The sequence below is a fragment of the Pituophis catenifer genome, unplaced genomic scaffold (assembly GCF_029215685.1).
Source record: "Pituophis catenifer annectens isolate HBS135680 unplaced genomic scaffold, rPitCat1.0.hap2 SCAF_2, whole genome shotgun sequence".
In the NCBI taxonomy this organism is placed as follows: Eukaryota; Metazoa; Chordata; class Lepidosauria; order Squamata; family Colubridae; genus Pituophis; species Pituophis catenifer.
In genome coordinates this window covers 136026200-136049169 of record NW_027256882.1, presented here as the reverse complement: position 1 = coordinate 136049169, position 22970 = coordinate 136026200, and the positions used below count along the sequence as shown (strand labels likewise).

The window sequence follows — 22970 nt, the reverse complement described above, 5'->3', positions numbered from 1 at the left end:
AGAAAAGAATTCTGCCTGCCTAATTTTCCAACCTTGCAGCAGCAGCAAAGCAGTTTCAGTTTCGTTTCTCAGAATAGCTAGGGGGGAAAAAATCAGCACTCTTTGCAAGGAAGCAGAAAAGCCCTGAGCAAAACATCTGAGACAAATCAGCTGAGAGCCGGGAGGCCAATTAGCCTATGCGGAAGCTCCGTGGGCCAATAAAATTACAAAAAAAAGCACCGAACCCTTTGTTAAATTGCTGGCTCCCCCGCCCCTCGCCCACCACTATTTATTGGCAATTTAACAAAGGGTTCGGCTGCACCACTGGCTCTAGGGCGGCCCTTTGAAGCCGCGCGGCAAGAATTTGAAGGTTTTTTTTCCTCTAGCCATCGGAGGCAGCAATAGATTGGGAGTGGGCGGGGTAAGCGAACGGCCAGCGATCCAACAGAGCAGAGAGTAAGGGTGAGTGAAGGCGTGGAAGCTGCTTTCTCCATCCTGCTCTCTTGCGTCCGGAGCAGGTGGGGAACCACGTGGCAGCCCACGTGGATCCCAGGCAGCGGAACTCAGGCTAGGGAAGGGGTGGGCAATTGTGGCTCTTTTACAACCTGTGGCCTTCAACTCCCAGAATTCCTGAGACAGCCAAGCTGTCTCAGGAATTCTGGAAGTTGAAGGCCACAGGTTGTAAAAGAGCCACAATTGCCTACCCCTGGCTACGGTAGGCTGGCGCCACGCGGGTGGGAGGCGAGGGGTGGCCGAGCCAGCAATTTAACAAAGGGTTCGGCCAAACCCCTTAGAACCCCCAGAATCCCACCACTGTGTAGGCCCCTCTTGATCTTGAGGCCCTAGGCTGAAGCCTAGTTAGCCTATAGGAAAATCCAGCCCTGTGCAGTAGAAATCTTGAGCCAATATCTTCAACCTAAAGTTCTGAATGGAAAGGAACAGCGGTTGTACTCAACCCCAGCTGTTGATTCAGAAGGTGACTTATTTCTAACTTTAGATGGAGTTATAGTTACTCTCCCCAAAACACATAGGTTTCAATATGAAGTTTGCAATCTGGTTTCACACTCCCTGATGGAAGATGTAGAAGTCATGACCAGGAGTAGTTTTGCCCAACTTTATGTATTGTACAAGCTGTGGCCTTTCTTAGAATGGTCCTAGACAACAGCTATTACTGTCATTTTTCTCCAAGCATGCTCACATGCTTAAGCTAGGTCTGTTACACAGATAATTTCTTGGAAGTCAGCATCCTATTGCATATATCCCACAACTGGGAGAAAAAGGTAGCATAATGACACACACTTTGAAAACATGCACCTAGTATAGTAGATAAATGAATGTTTAGGTAAACCCACATTTTTCAAAACAGAATATTATATAACACAGTAACAGATGTAGAGCTTAATGGCTGTAATATTAATCTTTTCCTGTAAAAGCACATTTCATAAGCAGCTATATTAAATTTGCCTTAAACTGGCTCAGATGGGAGAGCCAGTGGAAGAGATTGGTGTAAGAGTTTAATTATCATCAGTATTAAAGCTTTATTTTCCATCATGATTATTGAAACTCAGATATGCAGTATGTTTGAAACAAAACCAAAGCTGTGTTTTATGAATCTTCTTTACATACTGTAAATTCCATGATTCTTCACTTAAATTACATTGCAGTGGTGTTGTATATACAGTAATATCTGTGACACTTTTTAGTTCTTTATATCTCACCTCCATTATTTTTACAAACTTTAAAGTGAAACAGAATAGCTCCTATAGTCATCCTTCATAAAATCCATATATTTAATGGCAAATCATTTGAATAATATATTGTATAATATGCATCCATGAATATATTAATACTCACACATTCATAAATGATCACAATCATTGTAAGTATATTTTTCAATGAACCATAGTTTGCCTTCAGTCTTTCAGGGCCGGATTTAGATGAAAAGAGGCCCTAGGCTATTCCACTTATGAGGCCCTTTCACCTATAGTGAAAGTGTAATTTTAATTTTGCTAACAATTTGAATGTAGGCCCCTCTTGATCTTGAGGCCCCCTCTTGATCTTGAGGCCCTAGGCTGAAGCCTAGTTAGCCTATAGGAAAATCCGGCTCTGCAGTCTTTGTACTTTTTTCACTGCCATAATCACTGCCATAAATGTATTTCTAAACAAAACAGTGTTAGGTTTCTGCTCAGTGTGATCTATGAAGATTATATGTAGGCTAGCAAATTCCATTCTCTGGTCTATCCTTAGGCTAGAAAGTGTAGGCATTGTAATTTTGAAGGTGCAGTAAAGTCTGAAGCAGTTTAGTTTGGATCAGTGGTGAAATGTAAAATTTGTTACTACCGGTTCTATGGGCGAGCCTTGGTGGGGGGGTGTAGTGACTGGGTGGGCATGGCCAATTTTTTTTTTAACTTTTAAAAGTATTTTTTCTACAACCATAAGAGGTTGCAGAAAAAAATGCTTTTAAAAGCCTCTGACAATCCCAGCTGAGCTGCAGGATCATCAGAGGCTTTTTAAAAAAAAACTTCTAAAAGCATTTTTTCGGCCGAAGAGGTTGTAGAAAAAATGCTTTTAAAAGTAAAAAAAAAAGCCTCTGATGATCGCGTGGCTCAGCTGGGCATGGGGGAGGGGGGAAGGGATTTTTGCTACCAGTTCTCTGAACCACCCGCCTCTATCGCTACCGGATCGATTTCACCCCTGGTTTGGATGTACAAATCACCAAACTTTACTTACCTATTGCAGGCATTTTTTCTCTAGGTTGAACTATTTGGCAGAGGGGTTTAGGTCTAATCAACAGTTATATGGGAGACAAATATATCCTACCCTGAGTCCTATAATGGAGCTGGTACAATCTTTCCTTTCTTGAGTTTCGGCATCAGAACTCAGGAAATCAGAGAGAAGGAATCTATCTTAAATGATCCATACTGAAAAGGGAAAGAAAGAATTCCCTTCACCATATCTGTACAGGTAGTCCTCAATGTATAACCACAATTGAGCCCAAAATTTACGTTGCTAAGTGAGAAATTTGTTTTGCCCCTTTTTATGTTTCTCGCCCCATTTTATGTTTTTCGCCACATTTGTTAAGTGAATCAATGCAGTTGTTAAGTTAGCAACATGGATGTTAAGTGAATCTGGCTCTCCCGTTGACTGCTTGTCAGAAGGTCGCAAAAGGGGATTCACATGACCCTGGGACACTGCAATCGTCATAAATATGAACCAGTTGTCAAGCATCCAAATGTAAATCACATGACCGTGGGGATGCTGCAACAGTTATAAGTGTGAAAAATGGTCATAAGTCTCTTTTTTCAGTGCCATTGTAACTTTGAACGGTCAATAAGTGAACTGTTGTAAATCAAGGACTACTTGTAGTACTTTTGTACCATAATTTTAATTAGTAATTCCAAGAGATAATTAATAATTACTAAAGGATAATTTCTTCCAGCTTGGCAGTTTTCTAATGTGTCACTTCCCATCTCTACAATTAAAAGCCAGGCTAGTTGGGGAATAATCAAAATTGACACTTTCTAGAAAATATGGGGATACAGAAGGTTGCTATGGCACATATCCAAAGGTGAAAATTCAATCAAGGAACACTTTAATAATTACAGTAGCATTTTTTGTTTCAGTTATGTTATCGAATATTTTTTGCTTGATCAAACATGTTAATTTTGCCCTTGGAAAGAAGAACCAGCCATTGGCAAAAACTCAAGGCTAAATCTGTTTTGTAATTACTCTTGATTACTTTGGGGCCCACTTCCTACTGACATCAGAAAGCGAAAATTTTTGGTGATCCCTGTGGCTCCTGAGCTGTAGAATACACTACCTTGGCAAAACTGTTTCTATACCATTTTCCCAATATTTAGAACATTGGTAAAAACATATATCTTCCATTAAGCTTGTAACTGTTACTTATTTAATAATTTATTTGGGATTTAATTCTATTGGTATTGCTTGTTTGCCTTTTGTAGTCTCAATATTTGTATTTACCTTGTAAACCATGTTGAGTATTAAATGGATATAAATGCAAGGTATAAAGCGAATAATAAAATAGACAGAACATTGTGGAATAGACTTATCTGTCTAGGAATACCGTTTGTAATAATAAAAGGTTTAATTCAGGAAAAAAAAAGTATCTTTGAGCTGCCCAAAGTTGGATGGAGTTTAAGATAGTTTAGGGTGGGCAGCCATACAAATCAGATAAACAGACAGATTTTTCAGGTATCATTGGACCATTGCATTTGCTTGGTTCACAGCATTATTCTATGTGATTAATATCTACAAATGGGTCAGTCCAACTAAGGTCTATGAGACTTACTTTAAATAAATTACATGGAATATTGAAAATTATTGATTATAATTCAATAACTACCCCAAATATAAGGGAATTTATGACATGTATGCTGAATTCTATTCCACTGTGTCATCTGTTCCATTCATGTACTTTGCCCATGCAGTAATCATTCAAGAAAACTAGATAGATGTAATTTCCCCTAAACTAGTTATCTTAATTTTTAAAAGTTTTCTTAAGGCAGGGGTCTGCAACCTTAAACACTCAAAGAGCCATTTGGACCCGTTTTCCACAGAAAAGAAAACACCGGGAGCCACAAAACCTGGGTGGGTGTGGCCAACTTGACATCACTCACTTCCACCAGTCACATGATCCCCTAGCCACGCCTATCCAGCCGGTCATTAGGGCAGAAAATCGGTTGTTAAAAAACACTGGGAACCACAAAACCTTTTTGATCTCTCTCTCTCCCTCCCCCCCCGTTTCTCTCTCCTCCTCTCTCTGTCTCTGTCCTGCCCGCTTCTCCATCCCCCGTCATCGCCCTTAGCTTCTCAGGCCAGGCGAGGAGTGACTGGGAGGGGAGGACAAGGGGCTGGGCCAGCCAGTGGTGGGATCACCCAACAGGGAACCATAGCAGAGGTCCCAAAGAGCTGTATACGGCTCCAGAGCCACAGGTTGCTGACACCCTCTTAGGCTATAACTTGCTGGGATGAAAGGATTTGATTTAAAGAACTACAGAACATATACTCTTGCGGGACCAGTAGAGGGAGCTCATTAAAAGGCATACTCCTAAACTGTGTCCTAAATGCCAATGTTATTTGTATGCAGACAGCAAAGTTAAGTCTCACAATAGTCATAGCTACTGGAATTTCTGTTTGATAAATTAAACGTAAGGATTAGAAAACAGAAAAAATTAGAAAATAGATTTTAACAACTGTGTGAAATCAATATCCAACTTGAATTTAGCAATACTCTTAATTTGTTGCTTTCACCCGTTGTAACTATTTCAAGAGGAAATTGCTGCCTGAGATACTTTGGAAACAGAACTAGGCAAATGCCAAATTGCAATATTCATTACTGCTAATGTATGTCTATGTGACATGGGAAGCTAACAGTGTTGGAACTCATTCAGAATATCAGACCTAAGTTTTCATGTGCCCAGCCTTTCCTCTTCCTGTTATTGCTAACCTACTGTTCTGAATAAGAAAATGACAGATTTTTAACTTTTCAACTGTGAGGCTCTCTTCTCAGACGATCTTTTCTTCAAAAATTACAGTACAGCATTAAATGTTCAAGTAAATACATACTTGCTCATTTTGCTTAAAAAATGTGTTTAGACACTATAATTTTAATAATTCTGATTTTGGGTTTTTTATCCTGATATTTTACATATTCAAGTTTTTACAATTTTTCTTATTAACCATCTTTTCTGTTAATATTTGTCTTAGCACCAAGTACCCTCCTGAAAGAAATAGACACAAAATCATGTTGTTCTCATCTACCTTTTCCAATTCTTATTATCTTCTCATTATCTATATTGTATGCATATTTACAATGACATGTAAGTAAAAATATAGGATAAACACATTCGCAATTAAATATTGAGGAATATTAATCAAGTATGAAAGATTACTATTATTTTTTCAATATCAATTTTAGCTCTACAAGTTTCCATTTTCATTGTGAAATTAAGGTAAGGTTAAAATGTTTTTTGCTTCTTTAATCACGCCCTAATAGGCTTCATTTCCTATTAGCTTTCATTACACTGTTAATTCTCCACTATAATTTGTCCCTGTAACTGCCAATTTTTCTACAAAATCAAATAATTATTTTTGCAGCAGTTATCATTAACTCTCCCACTCTCCTCACTCCCAAATTCTCTTGCAGCCAGATTCTATCTTCACATTGCATGCCGATGATAAACGACCCAACCCACGTTACAACACGTGGTACACATGAAGCCAATACATAAGGTCTGTCAGTTCCCTGTGTCATGTGAATTCAAGAAAATTTGCTCGAGTAAATGACATTTAATCTGTGGGAAAACATCCGATGCCCGCGACCGATGTCAGGTTACATATTTTAACCCTTGTGTTGTTGCTGTGAATAAACCGTGTTGCTTATCTTGGTCTCTTAGCCGCCGTTCTCAATTCAGAACAGAAAGAGTTTTATTGACCAAGCCTATGTATGTTTATTCGAAAATCAGTCCCCTGGCACTGCAGCTTGGATATTTTTTGCGTACTATGATAAACTAAGCCATTATCGAATAAAGCAAATGTGGTCGCGCTCACCTAACAAAGGCACATCTAAGGCTGACAAAATCAGTATACCTGGCTTCTTCACCCTACACGCCAAGCCACAACTGTTGTGGCACGCCGCTGCCAAGCAATCGCGCAACCAGACTGCACAACCTACGCCTGAATATTGGCGTCCATCGCCTTGAACTCCAAAGGAGGAAAGGGCGATTCAGATCTTCGTTCGGAAGCTTATTCATAGGGATAAAGGTGGGAAAAAACGGGGTGGTGCAATCGGAATAAATTACCCACCAATTTACTCCCTGAATCATCCACACAAACCGCGGCACCGCCTGCTCAACCCCCCCTCCCAGCCCCCCAGACAACCAAGTGCCCCGCCCCGCCCTAGTTTCTTTTCCATGGCACGTCAGCAGCTGTAAGCCCCACCCACCCCCCCTCACTCTCGAAGCCTGGAGAATTCGAGGCTTGGGTAAAGCTCCGCCCACTTTTGACGCCACTGCCCCGCGTCCCCTCCCTCCGCTTCGGCGCCGTGGGTGAGGTCAGCGCCGCGCGCCTTTCACCCAGGCTTCCTTCCCGTCCAGATTCCGTTGCGGAGGGAGGCGCTGCATCTCCTGCGGGTTCTTCGCCTCCGGCCTTGGGCGCCCGGCCGGCTCCTTGCTCCGAGACCATGGAACTGGCGGACGGCGTGGTGTACCAGGAGGATCCGGGCGGTCCCGGCCCGGCCATGATGTCAGAGCGGGTGTCTGGTCTGGCGGGCTCTATCTACCGCGAGTTCGAGCGTCTCATCGGGCGATACGACGAGGAGGTGGTGGCCGAACTGATGCCGCTGGTGGTGGCCGTGCTGGAGAACCTGGACTCGGTTTGTGCGCACAGCCAGGAAACCAGCGTAGAGTTGGAGCTGCTGCGGGACGACAACGAGCAGCTCCTCACCCAGTACGAGCGGGAGAAGGCGCTGCGTAAACAGGCCGAGGAGGTGCGTAGGAGGAGGCGAGGGCAGGGAGGGAGGGGGCGACGACGATTTGGGGGGCGCGGTGGTCGTGCGGATGATGTTGGCAGCGCCGGAGGATCTCAAGAGAGGCTTACACGGACACGGGAACGACGGCCTGGTGGCCAAAAGTTTGGTGGGGAGAGGATTTGAAGGAGCCAAATGGATGGTTTACAGTAATAGACTGGGCTTGCTGGTGCTTGCTTGCCCGGGATGGACTTCCACAGCCAAAGTGGAAGTTGGCATGGAGAGCTGGATAAAAAAAAAAGTGTGTTTAGAATAGAAAAACCCATGAGCAATCGGGGATGGGTGTGACTCTTGTAGCGAAGGCCTTGTGGCAGAGGTCCCACCGTTGGGGTAAAGGCTACTGTTGATTTGAAGGAGATGCTTTGATTGCTTTTGCTTGTGATCCTTCCAGAGGAAGCTGATTGGCCGCTGTTAACACAGGATCCTTGCCAGCTGTATCTTATGACGCAATGGTTTGTAGAAGAGGGTGAACTTCTGAAAGGCTCAGTTTATTGCTTTCAACACTTTCATGCCCTGGGGCAGTAATTTTAGTTGTGTGGTAGCTGTCATATGCTCGTTATGCGGTGGTAGGCCTCAATAAATCCATTCTTGTAGTGAATTTATGATGTGTAGAAAGTTGTGGTCTTAAGAAGCTGGAGAATGAAAACTTTGAAAGCAACAGATAATGTAGGAAAACATTTTTTTTCTCCTGAAGCTCCAAGATGCTAAATATCAGAAGTGAGATTAAATTAGTTTTTTTACAACACATTTGATACTAAAAATTATAGATAGGATGCACTATGTGAGAAAAAACAATTGCTAGTAATATAATGCTTTTTCTGTCATGCTGAATTTTTAAAAGGTAGGTGCCATGATTTTAAATACAATTAATTTAGGAAAAAAAAACTAATTTTATCTTGCTATCTTTATACTGATATATATATCTGTTTATATATAAATGAAATTTTGAATTTTAAATAGATGAAAGAGAAAAAAAATAACCCTTCCTTATGCAATTCTTCCACCTGTAACATTGAAAGTTGCTTTTCATTAAACAAAAGCACAATTGAGTATTTTAGGTAAGTTCTTTGATCAAGCCATGCTGTTGATGCGTGGCATTCTAAATTCACCTGCTGCATTCAGAATGTATTTATTCATTTATTTAATACAATCTTCATTATTTTGTATAAATAACTCAAGGGCAAACACAAACACATATAATACTTCCTCCTTCTCCTCCTGTTTTCTCCACAACAGCAACCTTGTGAGAAGGATTGGTCTGAGAGTGTGACCGCCCCAAGGTGATCCAACTGGCTTTCATGCCTAGGTCAGGACTAGAACTCTCAGTCTGATTCCTCAAAACTGTGATGCTCTGATTTGATAACTTTTATAGTGTTTCATATTTTGAAGAGCATTTAAACTATAAGTACTGTGATGGTGGTATTTCTTCCATACCTTAGGGGAAATTTTTCTTTTGATTTGTGGGCAGGATAGGACAGTCCCAGGAGTCTGGGGATTAATTTGTTAAAAGGCTTGATATTGCTGCTTAAGAAGAAGCAAATAATATTGAGAATGAATGATAAATTAGGATAGATACTGTCATCAGAAACAAATGTGTCAAATAATATTTAGCTCAAGATCTGTAGATGAACCTTGACACTTATTTTAGTCATGATGAGTGCAGAAATGATTATGGTGATTTTGGCTGTGAGTTACTAAATTATAAGGAGTCACAACATTACTTATATAAATGCATTGATGAAATGAAGAGTTAAATTTATTTTCATATATGCATTTGACAGTAATGTGAGTAGAAATGGACTTTTTATTGAATAATAATTATTTGTTACTTATCCGTGGAATTTAAAACATTTGCTTTGCTTAAACCCCAGTTAAGCAGGAGTTGAGTAATAGGACTAGGAAAAAAACCTGTTAGACACTTTAGAGTTATTGATGTGTAGAATCATTGTAGCAAGTTAGATGCATTAATGTTCTGACTTGACATTAAGTAGTTTCGCATCTTTGTATTTATTTGAACAATTCTGAATGCAATCACTACTGTGGCATATTGTTTGTTGTAAGAAATTACAACAGTAATTGTAATTACTGTGACAGTCCATAGCTAGTGGTATCCTTCTAGTAGCTCTGCAGAGACAGTTGACAAGCTGAAATCCTCACTTCTCTTACCTTCCTCTCACCTTCTGAAATCTCTTGAGAAAACTAGCTTTTTCTAAATCTGTTTGGGAGTATTATGTGGAGTGGAGGAAGTATCTAAGAAGGTGACAAGGTATTGTATAAAGTCTAGCAGGATTTTTATGCTACCTTAGTTAAGCATTTAAATTTTTTATTTCTTGTGATTTATGGCAGTAATGCTATTACTTTATGGTAGCATCTGAAGTAAAAGGGATATCATAACTCTTGTCAGTTATGTCTCAGTCAAGAATATGTTTATCTTTATCACTGTTTCTTTAGTGCCTGAAGGCAGTATGTATCACATGGTATTTGTAAGGATTCTTTTGGCTAAAGAAGTGGGTAAAACTATTTTAAGTAGTGCACTTGGCTTTTTTCTATCATTAGTGTTATCTTGGATCTTTTCTGTCAGATATAATTTGTACTAAACATTTTGAGAAAGCAATCTGATTAGCTTATGATTTACATGTGATTTGTGTGTAACATTTTTTAAACAAGCTTTCTGATATTGATAGAGCTAAAAATAGTTTTATCTGAGATGTTTTGAAATGGCCAGAAAGCAGTGTATGTTCTAATCATCAACACTGAACTGTGTACTCACATAAGTCTTTTGACTGGAAGAAAAATTTATCCAATCTAAATAAAATTATTTGTATATATTCATTCGTAATTGTTGTTTTCTGTGTCAAGAATACCTTGGACAAGAGAATATATATCTTTAGTGCAATATTACATGGCTAGTGTAATATTACTTCTGTAATTTGGTGTTAAGAAATGTTTCCTTAACATATCTGGTGATGCCACTTGTAGAGTGTTCTTTTCTGCCCTTAATATATGTTTGATATATCTGTGTTTGCTTTTATTTTAAAATTAAGTTGCTTGGGAGATTTTAGCTTTAGGATATGAATATTCAGTACCATATTTATGCATAAGAGTACTAAATAGACCTAAAACTGAGGTACTACATGATTTAACTACTTTGAATACTTTAAATTGTTTGAATTGCTATTTTATTAAGAATAAAAAGTTTATGTTCTATTTTGAAATTTCGTTTGGATTATCAGGGAGGCTCAGGATAAATGGATTAAAAACTCACTGTTAAACACTGAATAATCTCTTAAAAACTTCAAGACTCAAAGGATTACTTAAATAGCTTAGTCTGTGGACTTTATCTAAGAGCATCTGTAGGAAGCTAAGATGTGTCAGCTGTGTCTCTCTGTCAACAGAGCAGACTGTTAAATTGGATTCTCCATCCCAGTACATTTTCAAAATCTTGGTTTGTTGTGGATTCTTTGGAATAGATATAGGGAGAAATGATGTTGTTAATGTTTATAACAATATCTGTATGGTAAAAGTAGAATCTCCTGCAAGTTTAACTTTATTCCTGATGACTGCATGGAAACATCCGAGTAGTTTTGTTAGCAACAGTACGGAAGTGGTTTGCTATTTGCTATTGCTTTCTTTCTGGATTTCTTTTAAAAATTCTAATATAGCCTTTAGTAGCCCTTTCATCACAGTTTTGACCAAAATAAACTCGGCTTAATTTCTGAGCCAAAATAACACGGTCCAGGTGCAGCCAGCACAGGCTAGAGTCATATCCCATATTCTAACATAGATAGGATAAAAATTATCCCCAGAAGAATCAGATTGTATCCTCTAATATAGTATAGAGTTGGATAGAAAAATGTGTATTTGTTTTGCTTGTGCTGCTAAAATGGTTTGGAAAAGAGGTTAAACAGCTTCTACAGAGTATTTAAATATATAAAATATTTAAATATACTCATAAATACATTTTCTTTTGACACAGAAATTTATTGAATTTGAAGATTCTCAAGAACAAGAAAAAAAAGAGATACAGATACGAGTAGAAGCTTTAGAATCACAAACTCGGCAACTTGAACTAAAAGCAAAAAATTATGCTGATCAAAGTAAGTAAGAAATATGTGTAAATTTTAACTAAGTCCTTTTAAATTACTCACACAATTCATTTATATTTTGGAATGAAAATCGTGAAAGAGCTTTATACCAAAATGATTCCCTAGTTGTGTTGTTTTGTTTATTTATAAATTTGTGTAGCCACTCATCTCAATGCATATTATTATTATTATTATTATTATTATTATTATTATTATTATTATTATTATTATATTTGTATACCGCCCTTCTCCCGAAGGACTCGGGGCGATGAACAGCCAACAGATAAAATACAAAAAATACAAAATTTAAAACAATATTAAAATCCAATTAAATTAATTTGGCCCACAGTTAAAACACCCCTATATTAAAACCCATAATTTAACAATTTAAAATTAAAACAATTTAAAAAAAGCATATACATATGTACACAAATAAATACACATGCATATGTACTTTATTTTGTATTAACTAGTATAATCCATGTAGTTACTAACCTAGTTAATTTTTTTGTAATAGCTGAGTGGAGAGCTTTGTGAAAGATATTCAACTAACTGTTGGAGTGATTTGTCCATCTAAAACAGGAGTATCAAACTCAGGGCTTGCGGGCCAGATGTGGCCCGCGGGGTGCTTAAATCTGGCCCGCGGAGCCACCCTGGAAACAGCAAAGAACCGACCCATAGTGCCTCTCAATGAAAAGAGAACTTGGGAGGGCCACATGCAGGCTTCCCGGGCCCCATTTTCTCTGGCAGAGGGCTATCAAAACAAATTAAAAACAAAACAAAAGGAGAAATGTTTCCCCTTTTGCATTTGGGCATGCAAGAAGGGACAGGAAAGGAGAAAGGGAAAGAGGAAAGAAAAGGATGGGAAGAGAGCAAGGAAAGAAAAATAACAGAAGAGGGGAAGGAAGAAGAAAGGAGAATGAAGAGGGAAGGAAAAGGAAGAAAAGGAAGGAAGGAAGTAAAAGGAAGGAAGGAGATTATAATGAGAGTGAGGGAGGTTCTGAAGGAAATCCTGCCTTAGCACTTGGCCACCACAGACACCCCCGACACAAGTGACGTTGAGCTGGCCACGCCCACCCCGGCCACACCCACCCCACCCCTCCAAGGTCAAACAATCCTGATATGGCCCTCAATGAAATCGAGTTTGACATCCCTGATCTAAAATAATTGTATAACAATCATTCTAGATCTGCAACAGGTTGAAATATTAAGAAGGATTAAGAGGCAAAGATTTGTCTGGGGGAAAAGTTCCATAATACTTGCTGAGACTTATTTATAGGTAAACATGTTTAAGATTGTTCATAAATCCCCATTCACTCTTATGAATCAAATTTGGAATATACTTGTAGTCTCACTTGGGATATACTTGTAGTCACGCTAACCAGATTTGACTTAGTTTAGATCAGCTAAATTCAAGTAGATTCTATTACCCATAACTTGATATTTTCAAGTTAAAATGATTCAAAATCTTCTTAAAATGTTCCAGGAAATTTAGTGGTAAAATTCTTTATTATTATTCCATAGTAATTCTACATTAAATGTAAGGAGATCTCCAAAATCATATATTGGAGATTTTAAAAAATTATTTCTCACAGAAATAGCTAAAAGTTTCAGAAAGAGTACAAATAATAATAGAAAAAATGTCAATCTTGATATGTACTTTTCTGCAGTAGCTATTCAAATTATTATATTTTTATAGAGTATGCCTATATTTTAAAAAAGTACTTTGATACATTATATTCAGAAATAGTTTTATCAGACAAATTAAATTCTTTGTAATCTGAAGGTTTCTCCCATCCCACCCTCCAGCAGCCAGTTATTGGACTTTAAGGATATTAATCTTGGATATTTGGTCACCTGAAGTGAAAGTGTGACTGCTGACAATTTTTCTTGTACTTTCAAAGTTATTTATCTTTCCTAATTTAATGTTTTCGTTTATTTTCATTTAATGAACCTAGAAGCTTGTAAAGCATCAACCTGAAATATAATCTGAAGTTCTAACAGTGCTTTTGGATACCTAAGGTAGATTCTTAGAAAATAGTAGATTGGGTGACTGCAATCCAGTGTTTGCTTATCTTGTGATTTATAAATGCTTAAACATTTCATATGAGTCCACTGTCTAGAACTGTGCAAAATACTTCAAAGATGAAATGTTCCAACCACAAATACCCTATTTTGATTTTTTTTCTGGCAGTATTGCAAGTTCAGAATTTTTTTTTTTTGATGAGGTTGGAAAAAGATATTTAGGGACAGAATGTTTTGACCTCAAAATCCTGTGCATATCTTTACTCCTGGCTCATGACTCCTTCATTAGGTAGGATATCATATGATTGTGTTTCGAGCTTGAAACTGAAAATAAAACAATAAAAGATAATAGAATCCAAGAAAGAAAAAAAAAAAGAATTACATAAAAAATAAATATATAAAGAATTCCTGTCCTGGAAAATTACTCCTCACTCACTTTGTGGCAAGTATAAAGAGTTCCTTAATATCATCACTTCTTAGCTACATTACATATAACCACATTTCACAAGTATAAAGTAATTCCAGTATCCAAATACAAATAAAAAACTAAAGTTAAGCATGGCAGAAAGAAAGAATTTCTCCTTTAAAAAAAAATCTCCAAATTTCCTTACTTTAGAGGGAAAAAGTTAAATGTAAAACCAGTTTAAGTATGAAATAATCAAGCAACATATTGGTGAATACCTAGAGATAAAGTCATCACTAGAAACCAACATGGATTTGTCAGAAACAGATCATGCCAGACAATTTTTTTTGCATTATTTGACAAAGTGACAAAATTAGTGGACCAGCCAAATGCTGTGGAAATAATTTATTTGGACTTCAGTAAGATATTTGATAAAGTTGATCACAAACTATAACTTGATAAGCTAGAAAAATGTAGGTTAGACAGAATCACCACCAGATGGATTTGTAACTGGCTGGCCAACCACACTCAATATGTAATCCTTAATGGAACTACATCTACATGGTGGGAAATATGTAGTGGGGTACCCCAAGGCTCTGCTTTAGGCCTAATACTCTTCGATATCTTCATCAATGACTTAGACAAGGGGATAGAAGAGGGACTCATCAAATTTTCAGATGACATCAAGCTGGCAGGAGTAGCCATTACTCCAAAAGATAAGCACAAATTATAGAAGGATCTTGACAGACTTGAACATTGGGCCAGTCTGATCGCTTAGGGAACAAAAACCATTTGGTTGAAGTGAAAGGTAATTTTGCTAAGAGATGCTGAATGCAGGAAAGTCAGACGGAATCTGAGTTTCCCATGCAACAAGACAAGGCTATTTCCTTCAGTCCCTTCCCTCCCCCCATGAGTTGTCCAGACCCACCCAGTGTGATGTCACCTGGATGTTTTGGGTACATGGAGGTGTTTGGGCTGGTAACTTTCCACACTCACGGCAAACGGCCTTGAAGATACCTTGGCGCAAACCGGTCCCACGGTGATTAGCTTTTCTTCAGCTGTCATCCCACTCCCCAATTCCCACACAAAAATGCATACAGGTTTACTGCTGCCAATTTGTCATCCCCCTCTCCCCCAATACTATCTCCCCCAGTCCTTTGATGGCAGGACACAAGCGTGGCGCCAAGCTGAAGATGGTGGATCTGACAGGCCTTATCTAAAAGGATGAAATTCAGTGTAGAGAAAAGCAAGATTTTACATTTAGGCAAAAAACTCCAAATGCACAAGTATAGAATAGGTGGTACCTGGCTCAACATCAATAACTGCGAGAGGGATCTTGGAGCTCTACTAGACAGTCACTCAACTATGAACCAGCAGCATGCTGCAGCTGCCAAAAAAGCCAATGCAATCCTAGGCTGCATTAATAGAGCAATAAAATCAAGATCAAATGAAGTGTTAGTGCCACTTTAACTGGTCTTTTGGTATGACCACACACACACACACACACACACACACACACACACACACACACGTTGCAGGAATTGGGTATGTTTAGTTTAATGAAAAGAATTACTTCCTTAAATTAATTGACGATTTCTAAAAATAGTTAGCAAGAGAAGTGCACAAACCTAGTGTCCTCAAAAGGCTCCAATATGCGGCTGGAGCAAAATGATGAATTCCCCCATCTCCCCTCCCCTCCACCCGAGATAACTGTCTTGTGGTCTCTTCATGAGAAAAAGGAACGATTGTAAGGAGAAACAGCTTGGGCAGTTTCACATCAGAAGATCAAGGGGAACTGATCCACTTCTGTTCCTTTGTAGAAGCTGCAAATAGCCAGCATCATTTGCCTGTCCTCAGATGGCTGGCTTCCCCCAGAAGCCCATTAGGTGAATGCCCTCCTGGGCTGGAATAATTACAAGAAGAGGATTCTGTTTTACATTTACATTCATTGGGGAGGAAGGGATTACAAAAAACTAAGTGGGCGCACTATAGGGAATACACATTGAAAGCAATGCCCTGGCACCAGCAGCCACAAGTGTGTTAGGCAGACAGCTTTGTGTATTTCCCACTGTGTGCCTCCTTTCGCCCTTGTTAATCCTTTCCTCTCTAATCTCTCCTGCTGTTAGAAATTTTCTGTTTAGTCCACCTGCAATAGATTATTCTTAAATTTTGTATGTTTGAGGACTTTATCTTCCTGTAATTTCTAGTGTCCCAGGTCATTTGTATAAACATAGAGTACTACTGTAACTGCCTACTCTAAGCTGCTTAATCACTTGGCATCTAGACCTTCCTGTGATTTATTTTTGTAAAGGAGTATTGTTCTTTAGGAAATACGCAGTTTGGTTTAAATTTTCATTTCCCAGAGCTATATGTATTCTTAATTTAAAGACATATGAAGATCTATAAATTAAGAGTAAGAATAATGTCACTTTATTTTTAGTTAAGCCATATTAGCCGTATTTTTCAGAGTATAAGACGCGCCTTCCCCCCCCAAAAGAGGATGAAAATCTGTGTGTGTCTTATACTCCGAATGTAGCCCCGCCCAGCCTCGCAAACTGAGATTTCAGAGGCTGAAAGAAGCCTCTGAATGAAGCTTCAGGAAAAAAGTCTCTGAAAGGCTTTTATCTAAAATAATACGGCAAGCAACAAAAGAAGAATCAGTAAAGGTTTTAACCAAACTATGCTAACAAATCTGGAGAACGACACAATAACCAACAGAACGGAAGAGGTTAATCTATGTATCAATACCAAAGAAAGGAAAATGAACAGAGTAGTCCTTCAGAATAAAAGCCTCTGAAAGAAGCTTCAGAAAAAAGGCTTCGAAACAGAACTTCAGAAAAAAAGCCTTTTTTTTCTGAAGCTCTGTTTCGGAGGCTTTCAGAGGTAAAAAAAATCAAGGCACAGAGCTCACAACCAAGGAATGAACCTGTTGCTAAAATTCACCTCTGGGAACAGCTGATTGGGGGTATTCTGGGAGGCTGATCCACCCACCAATCAGCTTTTTTCTTATTTTTCTCCCCAAAAACTAAGGCCCTCTTATACTCTGGTGCGTTTTATAATCCGAAAAATATGGTAAAATAAAGATGAATTTGGATTGTATAGCAATCTCTCACTATAAATATTATTGTTATACTTAAACTTAAAATAACTTAAAAGAAGATAGTTCTGTGTAATTTATCTTAAAAATGTCCACCTACTCTTTCCCAGATTTATAAAGTTCTTTAGTCACTAAATAATGCATATAATGTAAATGAATAATTCCTGCTATGCTGTTTGGTTATTTATCTTGTGGGAGTCTTTCTTTTACCAGCATTGTTGTTGTTAATGCTCTTGAATGCTAGTATTACCATTTCATTTATTTATACAAAATTGTAGATAACACAAGAAATAAAACGTGTGATGTTCTTTTCGGATGTCCTGGGTTCCCACGCATTGATTGTGTTTGCATGCCAGTCAGTTGGGAAGCTTGCTAAGCATCATGCATGGGGTCTATTTTTTCTACCTGTTCTTTGGGCTTAGATGAGAGACTAGCCTAACCATAAAAAAGTAAAAGCTTGTTATAGCAGCCAAACCTTGACATTTTCTTTGTCACCCAAAGGAACAAATCCTGAAGTGTAATCCTGGCTAGTGAGAGTTGTAAGTATGCAATGTATAGCTGGCCTGAAATCTATGCTTAAAAAAAAAAGACTTATGAGGAATCAAGGTAGGTGCACTGTATTTAGCACTTCGAACCGTATATTTTACTATTTCAGACAAAAAGGATGGAAAGAGTGCTTTATCGGTATCCTGATAATTTCAGTTTAGAATAGTTAATATTCTGAATTGCATTTGCTTTGAACATAAGTTTGAGAATCAGTCTGGAAATTAACAAAATAAGATTCAGTAAGAATCATATCAGATAACAAAAAAAGACCTGACATTAGCTAGGAGTATGTGGGAAACAACCCCCTCCCCGCCCCAAAGAATGAAATATTTTGGGGAATATTAAAAGAGGCAGAATATTATATTTCCCCAAAGGAGAAATGGAGAAACATGCTCTTAGAGGCAGAAAACAGCCCCAGTCTTGCTTAACGTGCCTATTAACAAACAAAACACCTTCACCTCCAGGTGATGGGATTAAGGACAGGACATGATTTTAACCCCTTTCATTGAAAAAAAGTGGAAACAATACCTGTCCATTATGAAAGGCAGGCTGGAGGCTAGATAACAAGATAAAATCAAATTTACATGCCTGACGGGATTAGGACTAAGGAAGTGATAATTAAGACCCATTATGAGCCTTTGCAAAACAAGTAAAACTAATCAAATAATAAAAACACACAAAGCAAGTCTCCAGATTACAAAATGCTGTAAAAGAACTGTATAAAAGCCATGTAAAAGCAAACCAATTTGTCAGCTGTCCCAGAACCGCATGCTGTGTGTGTGTTGGTTCTGCTCATCAATAAACAAAGTCTTCCTTTCCAGTCAGCCTCCATGTTATTTCTAGTGTCTTTCTCCCACCTTGGAACTGAACCAGATGGATTTTCCTCCCAACAAGCAGGAAAGTTGAAGGAGGAGACAAAAGGGATTAATTCTGGCTGCAGAAGACCAAGCCTTAAGAGCAAATGCATATAAAACCAGAATTGAGGAGATGGCAACAGACAACAAATGTTGCCTCTGCAAAGAAGCTGGAGAAACAGTGGATCACATATAGTTAGCTGCTGCAAGATTGCAGAGGCTGATTAGAAACAAAGGCATGACAAAATAACAATAATGCATTGGAATGTCTGCAAGAAATAGTGCTGGCCTGCAAGCAAGAACTGGTGGACTATAAAATAGACAAATTAATAGAAAATGAAGAAGTGGTCTGTAATTATAGAATTCAAATAGACAAGCACCTGCCTCATAATACCTCAGACTTAATAATTGTCAATAGGAAAGACAAAAAAATCTGGATAGTGGACATTGCAGTACCTGGAGAGAGCAGAAGAGAAGAGAAGAGAAAAGAGAAAATCACGAAATACAAGCGCTGCAAAAGGAAGTAGAATGACTGTGGCAAAAGATAATACAAATGCCGTGTTTCTCCAAAAAGACGACCCACCTTGAAAAAAAGCCCTATCATGTTTTTGAGCGCATGTGATCAAATTAAGTCCCACCCACAAAATTAGCCCTAATTAAGACCCCGCCCACCCCGGCACACAGGTTAAAAAATAAGCCAGGGTGGGGATGGGGGGGTGGGAGGAGCTGCCCTACTTACCAGGCCTTGCACACCCCAACATCTGTGTCTCCTTCTTTTGCAGCTACTTCTTCTGTGGCCGCTTGCTGCCACTCGCATGCATCGCCATGGCCTCCATTTCGCCTTGAGATGCCTTCCGGCAGGCATCTGAAGACAAAACAGAGGCCGGGGCAATGCGTGCGAATGGTAGCAAGCGGCTGCAGAAGAAGTGGGCCAACAGCGGGCTCCTGCTGGGCGGGGCTGTTAGTGCCACTGCCGCAAGGTGAGTCAATAATTAGAACCCTCCAAAAAGAAAGCCTAGCCGTTTTTTGGGGGGGGTCAAAAGAAAATAAGACCCAGACTTATTTTTGGAGAAATACGATAGTAATAGGTGCCTTGGGTGCAATCCCAAAACATCTGGAGCACCCTTGAATACTATCAGCATTGACAAAATTGTCAGCAAAAGGCAGCTTTACTTGGAACAGCTTACATACTCCGACGATGCCACTAATAATAATAAAGGACAACATCTGACTACCCTAAATCCTTGGTAAGAGTGGACAAAAATGCTAAATTCAGTCTAAACATCTGTCTAACTCTGCACCCAAGCATAATAAATGAAACATGCATGTCATCCAATCCTCAGTGGCTCTGGATGGCTCACAGTAGTCAAAGAAATGACAATAAAATGAAGATGTTGTAATATTAATGCATAGGCATACAACAGAGATAATTCTGGGAAAGATGGAAAGAAAAAAAGGAAAAGAGGAAAGAAAGGACAGTCAGAAGCAAGGGGGGATGGACATGATTACACTACTGACAAGTGTACATTTGGAAGACTAGAAGGACCAAACGGGGGACAGACTGTCCTGGAGAAAATCAATCTATGTGGTAGTCGAAATTCAGTACTGATCTGATGGCACATAATCCAGCAATCATTACAAAGAAAAAAACATTCTTTTTTTAAGGAAAAAACAAAGCAAGTGTACAAATTTAAGATGATGGGTCATACATAATCATACATATGTATGTATGAAATCATACCTAAGATAAGAACCATTTTGAACTAGGTTAGTTGTTTATTTTAGCAATGAGAGCAAAATGATATAACTTGTTCATTTAAAGGTAGAATTTGCTAAAATGCTGCCTTTCCATAATTCTGTGCCTACATAGCTATTGTCTGGTAGGAGAAATGCATACAGCAGCTGTTAAGGAGGAGTTATTCAGAACTAAAGAGCAAAGTGTAGTGTGAGCAGCTGTTCAATCTTCTGTGCATTCAACGGAACAAGGCTGATTTTCTGTATTCTTGCCTTTATGTTGGGTATCGTCATATGACATGCTAAATTGCATTGTGCTTTAGTTTAGGGTGATGACCTGATTTTTTTTAAAAAATCAGAATATGGCTAAAGCAGAGTTAATCAACTCATCCCTTGCTTTAAATGAAGTTACTTTGATGTGGAATATAATTTGAGTACGTGCAGGGTCTTCTTTTGCCTGCTGGCTGCTTCTTCTTTTTTTTTTTTTTTGCTTTAATTTATATGCTGCCCTTCTCTGGAGACTCAGGGTGGCTTACAATGCGTTAAGCAATAACCTTCATACTTTTGTATATACCTGCTTAGTAGGGTTTTCGGACCCCCCAAGCAGTGTTTTTTTTTATACAAAGTCAGCTTATTGCCCCCACAATCTGGGTCCTCATTTCACCTACCTTTGAAAGGATGGAAGGCTGAGTCAACCTTGAGCCTGGTGAGATTTGAACTTGCAGTAATTGCAAGCAGCAGATGTTAATAACAGTGCTTTAGTCCACTGTACTACAGGCTCTTCATTCTTTGCTCCCATTCTGTTTTTACCAAAGTGGTTGGGCAGGATTTTTTTTTTAATCCATTCTTTTTGCAGAGGTTCTGATGCTGTCAAACCATTGCTTTCACCAAAAAGGAGAGTATTGGGGAAGAAAAAAAATGTTTGGCCAGTTAGTTCAAGTATAAACGGGGCTGCCATTTTTAAAAGAGCTTGCGGAAAAGGCAAAAAATACAGTCATCGTTTGCTGGATTGCCAATAAGTATTTGCTTGATGGGTCATTTTTGATTGCAAAGAGTGGTTTACTGCATGTGTTGGAGGGGATCTAAATATGACTAAGTACTCTTGCTGTTCTTTATAAGCTGTTCTGGGATCCTTTCAGTTGAAGGTTTAATTCAGTATTTGTGGATTAAATACTTTGAAAAAAAACCATTTTATGTATAATCATGTTATGTTTGCCTACGTTATGCTGGAAAGAGACTTCCTCTTCTGCGCATGTCCAAGATGGCCACTCTCAGCTGAGCAGCGGTGATGCCGGGGGGAATATTCCCGGCTTTTTGGGGGTTTTGGGGGCCAGACCAGCTAATTATGCCCCATGCCCAGTGAGGGGAGCTTCCCACCGGTCTCTTCTGATATCTTGAGAGCTCGTTGCTCTCCAGGACGCGACAGCCAGGACGAGGGCAGAGGCGGCTATGCTGCGGCTTTGCAGCCGGGTGAGAGCGGCCTCAGCTTCTCCCTGTGGCCGCCGGGCTGGTGGAACGGCAGCGACGGCATCGGTGATGCTGCCCCTCGTTGGCACTCCAGGGGAATCCGTGGGGATGGCAGGAGTTCCTGTGAGACCCAGTGGTGGATGGAGGCAACTTTGGAGGGCTGGCGACGTCAATGTTGGCGCTGGCTGCGACACTGGGATGAGCGGCTGCGGGGGATGACATCAGAGAGGGCAAAGAGGGACAGGAGACCTGCATTGGGAGAGCGAGGGGCACTCTGACTATTATACCAACTATGCTACCAACGTTGTTTTTGGGACTGCCTGTTGCAGCCATGGGGGGGGTGACCCACTTGGAGAGGGCCCACCCCTGATCGTTCCACAGGCTCTCCCCCCTCCCTCATGTGGATGGGGGTGAGCTAGAGGCATTGTTGACCCCATTGGCCGTGAAAGATCTCTGGCCAGGTCTTCTGTGCCTCGTATGGTCTATGAGGCTATTTATCATCTGGAGGTGGCCTCTGGACAATGTGACATCTGCCTCTCATGGACTTTTTTATGGCCTCCTGATTCGCCTAAGGTGCAACCACCGGACTCTTTTTCTGGCCTGTGGTCCTGTAGATTGGTGGTTGTCATCAATGCTTCATAATTGTAGAGGGATATACCCTGGATTTCAAGTCTGGTATGGAGTTGGATGATGACTGCCCTTCCCAGCTTTTGTGAGAGGGCGGCTGGTGTCGACATCTGGCCCCGAAATGGCTTAAGACTCCATCCACTGCTGTGAGAGAGCAGTGGAGTTTATTGACTTGGACCTGACTGGATATCCCTTTTCCGGAATTTGGACCCGGCCGTGGGCTTCCCCCGATTATTTAGATGTATTCGCCAGCGGAGCTTCTTATTCTGCGAGATTCCCCCCTCGCAGGTGTGGCCCTCCACTCTATCGAGGCCTACCTTTATGACGGGCTTTGGCACCCCGAGAGGTGGCATGTTGCAAAAAGGGGATTGAGGGGTTTTCTGGGGAAATTTTTAGATAGATTTTTAAGGGGTTCTAGAGGGCAGGAGGTTTGTGTGGGTTTGGGGGTTAACCCACAGGGGGAGGGGTCTGGCCCAGCTGCCAGTCGGGCCACGGAGGGTGCGGATTCTGGGCGTAAGGGGGGCATTAGAGTTCATTCTGCTGAGGGCCTTTCCATCAATACGCTGAGTGGGAGGGGCAGATATGGCGGAAGCAGGGGGCCATA

General features: G+C 39.8%; 1 protein-coding gene across 3 annotated transcripts in view; it reads left to right on the top strand.

Moving 5' to 3' along the window:
• Positions 1 to 7183: 7183 nt before the first annotated feature.
• SPAG9 (sperm associated antigen 9) overlaps positions 7184 to 22970 on the top strand; it is a 115616-nt gene continuing 99829 nt past the window's right edge. For all 3 annotated transcript variants that reach the window (XM_070937607.1, XM_070937608.1, XM_070937606.1), the window contains exons 1-2: positions 7184 to 7489; positions 11505 to 11625. In XM_070937607.1, coding sequence (XP_070793708.1) covers positions 7184 to 7489; positions 11505 to 11625 — 427 coding nt within the window. The remainder of the gene's footprint in view (positions 7490 to 11504; positions 11626 to 22970) is intronic.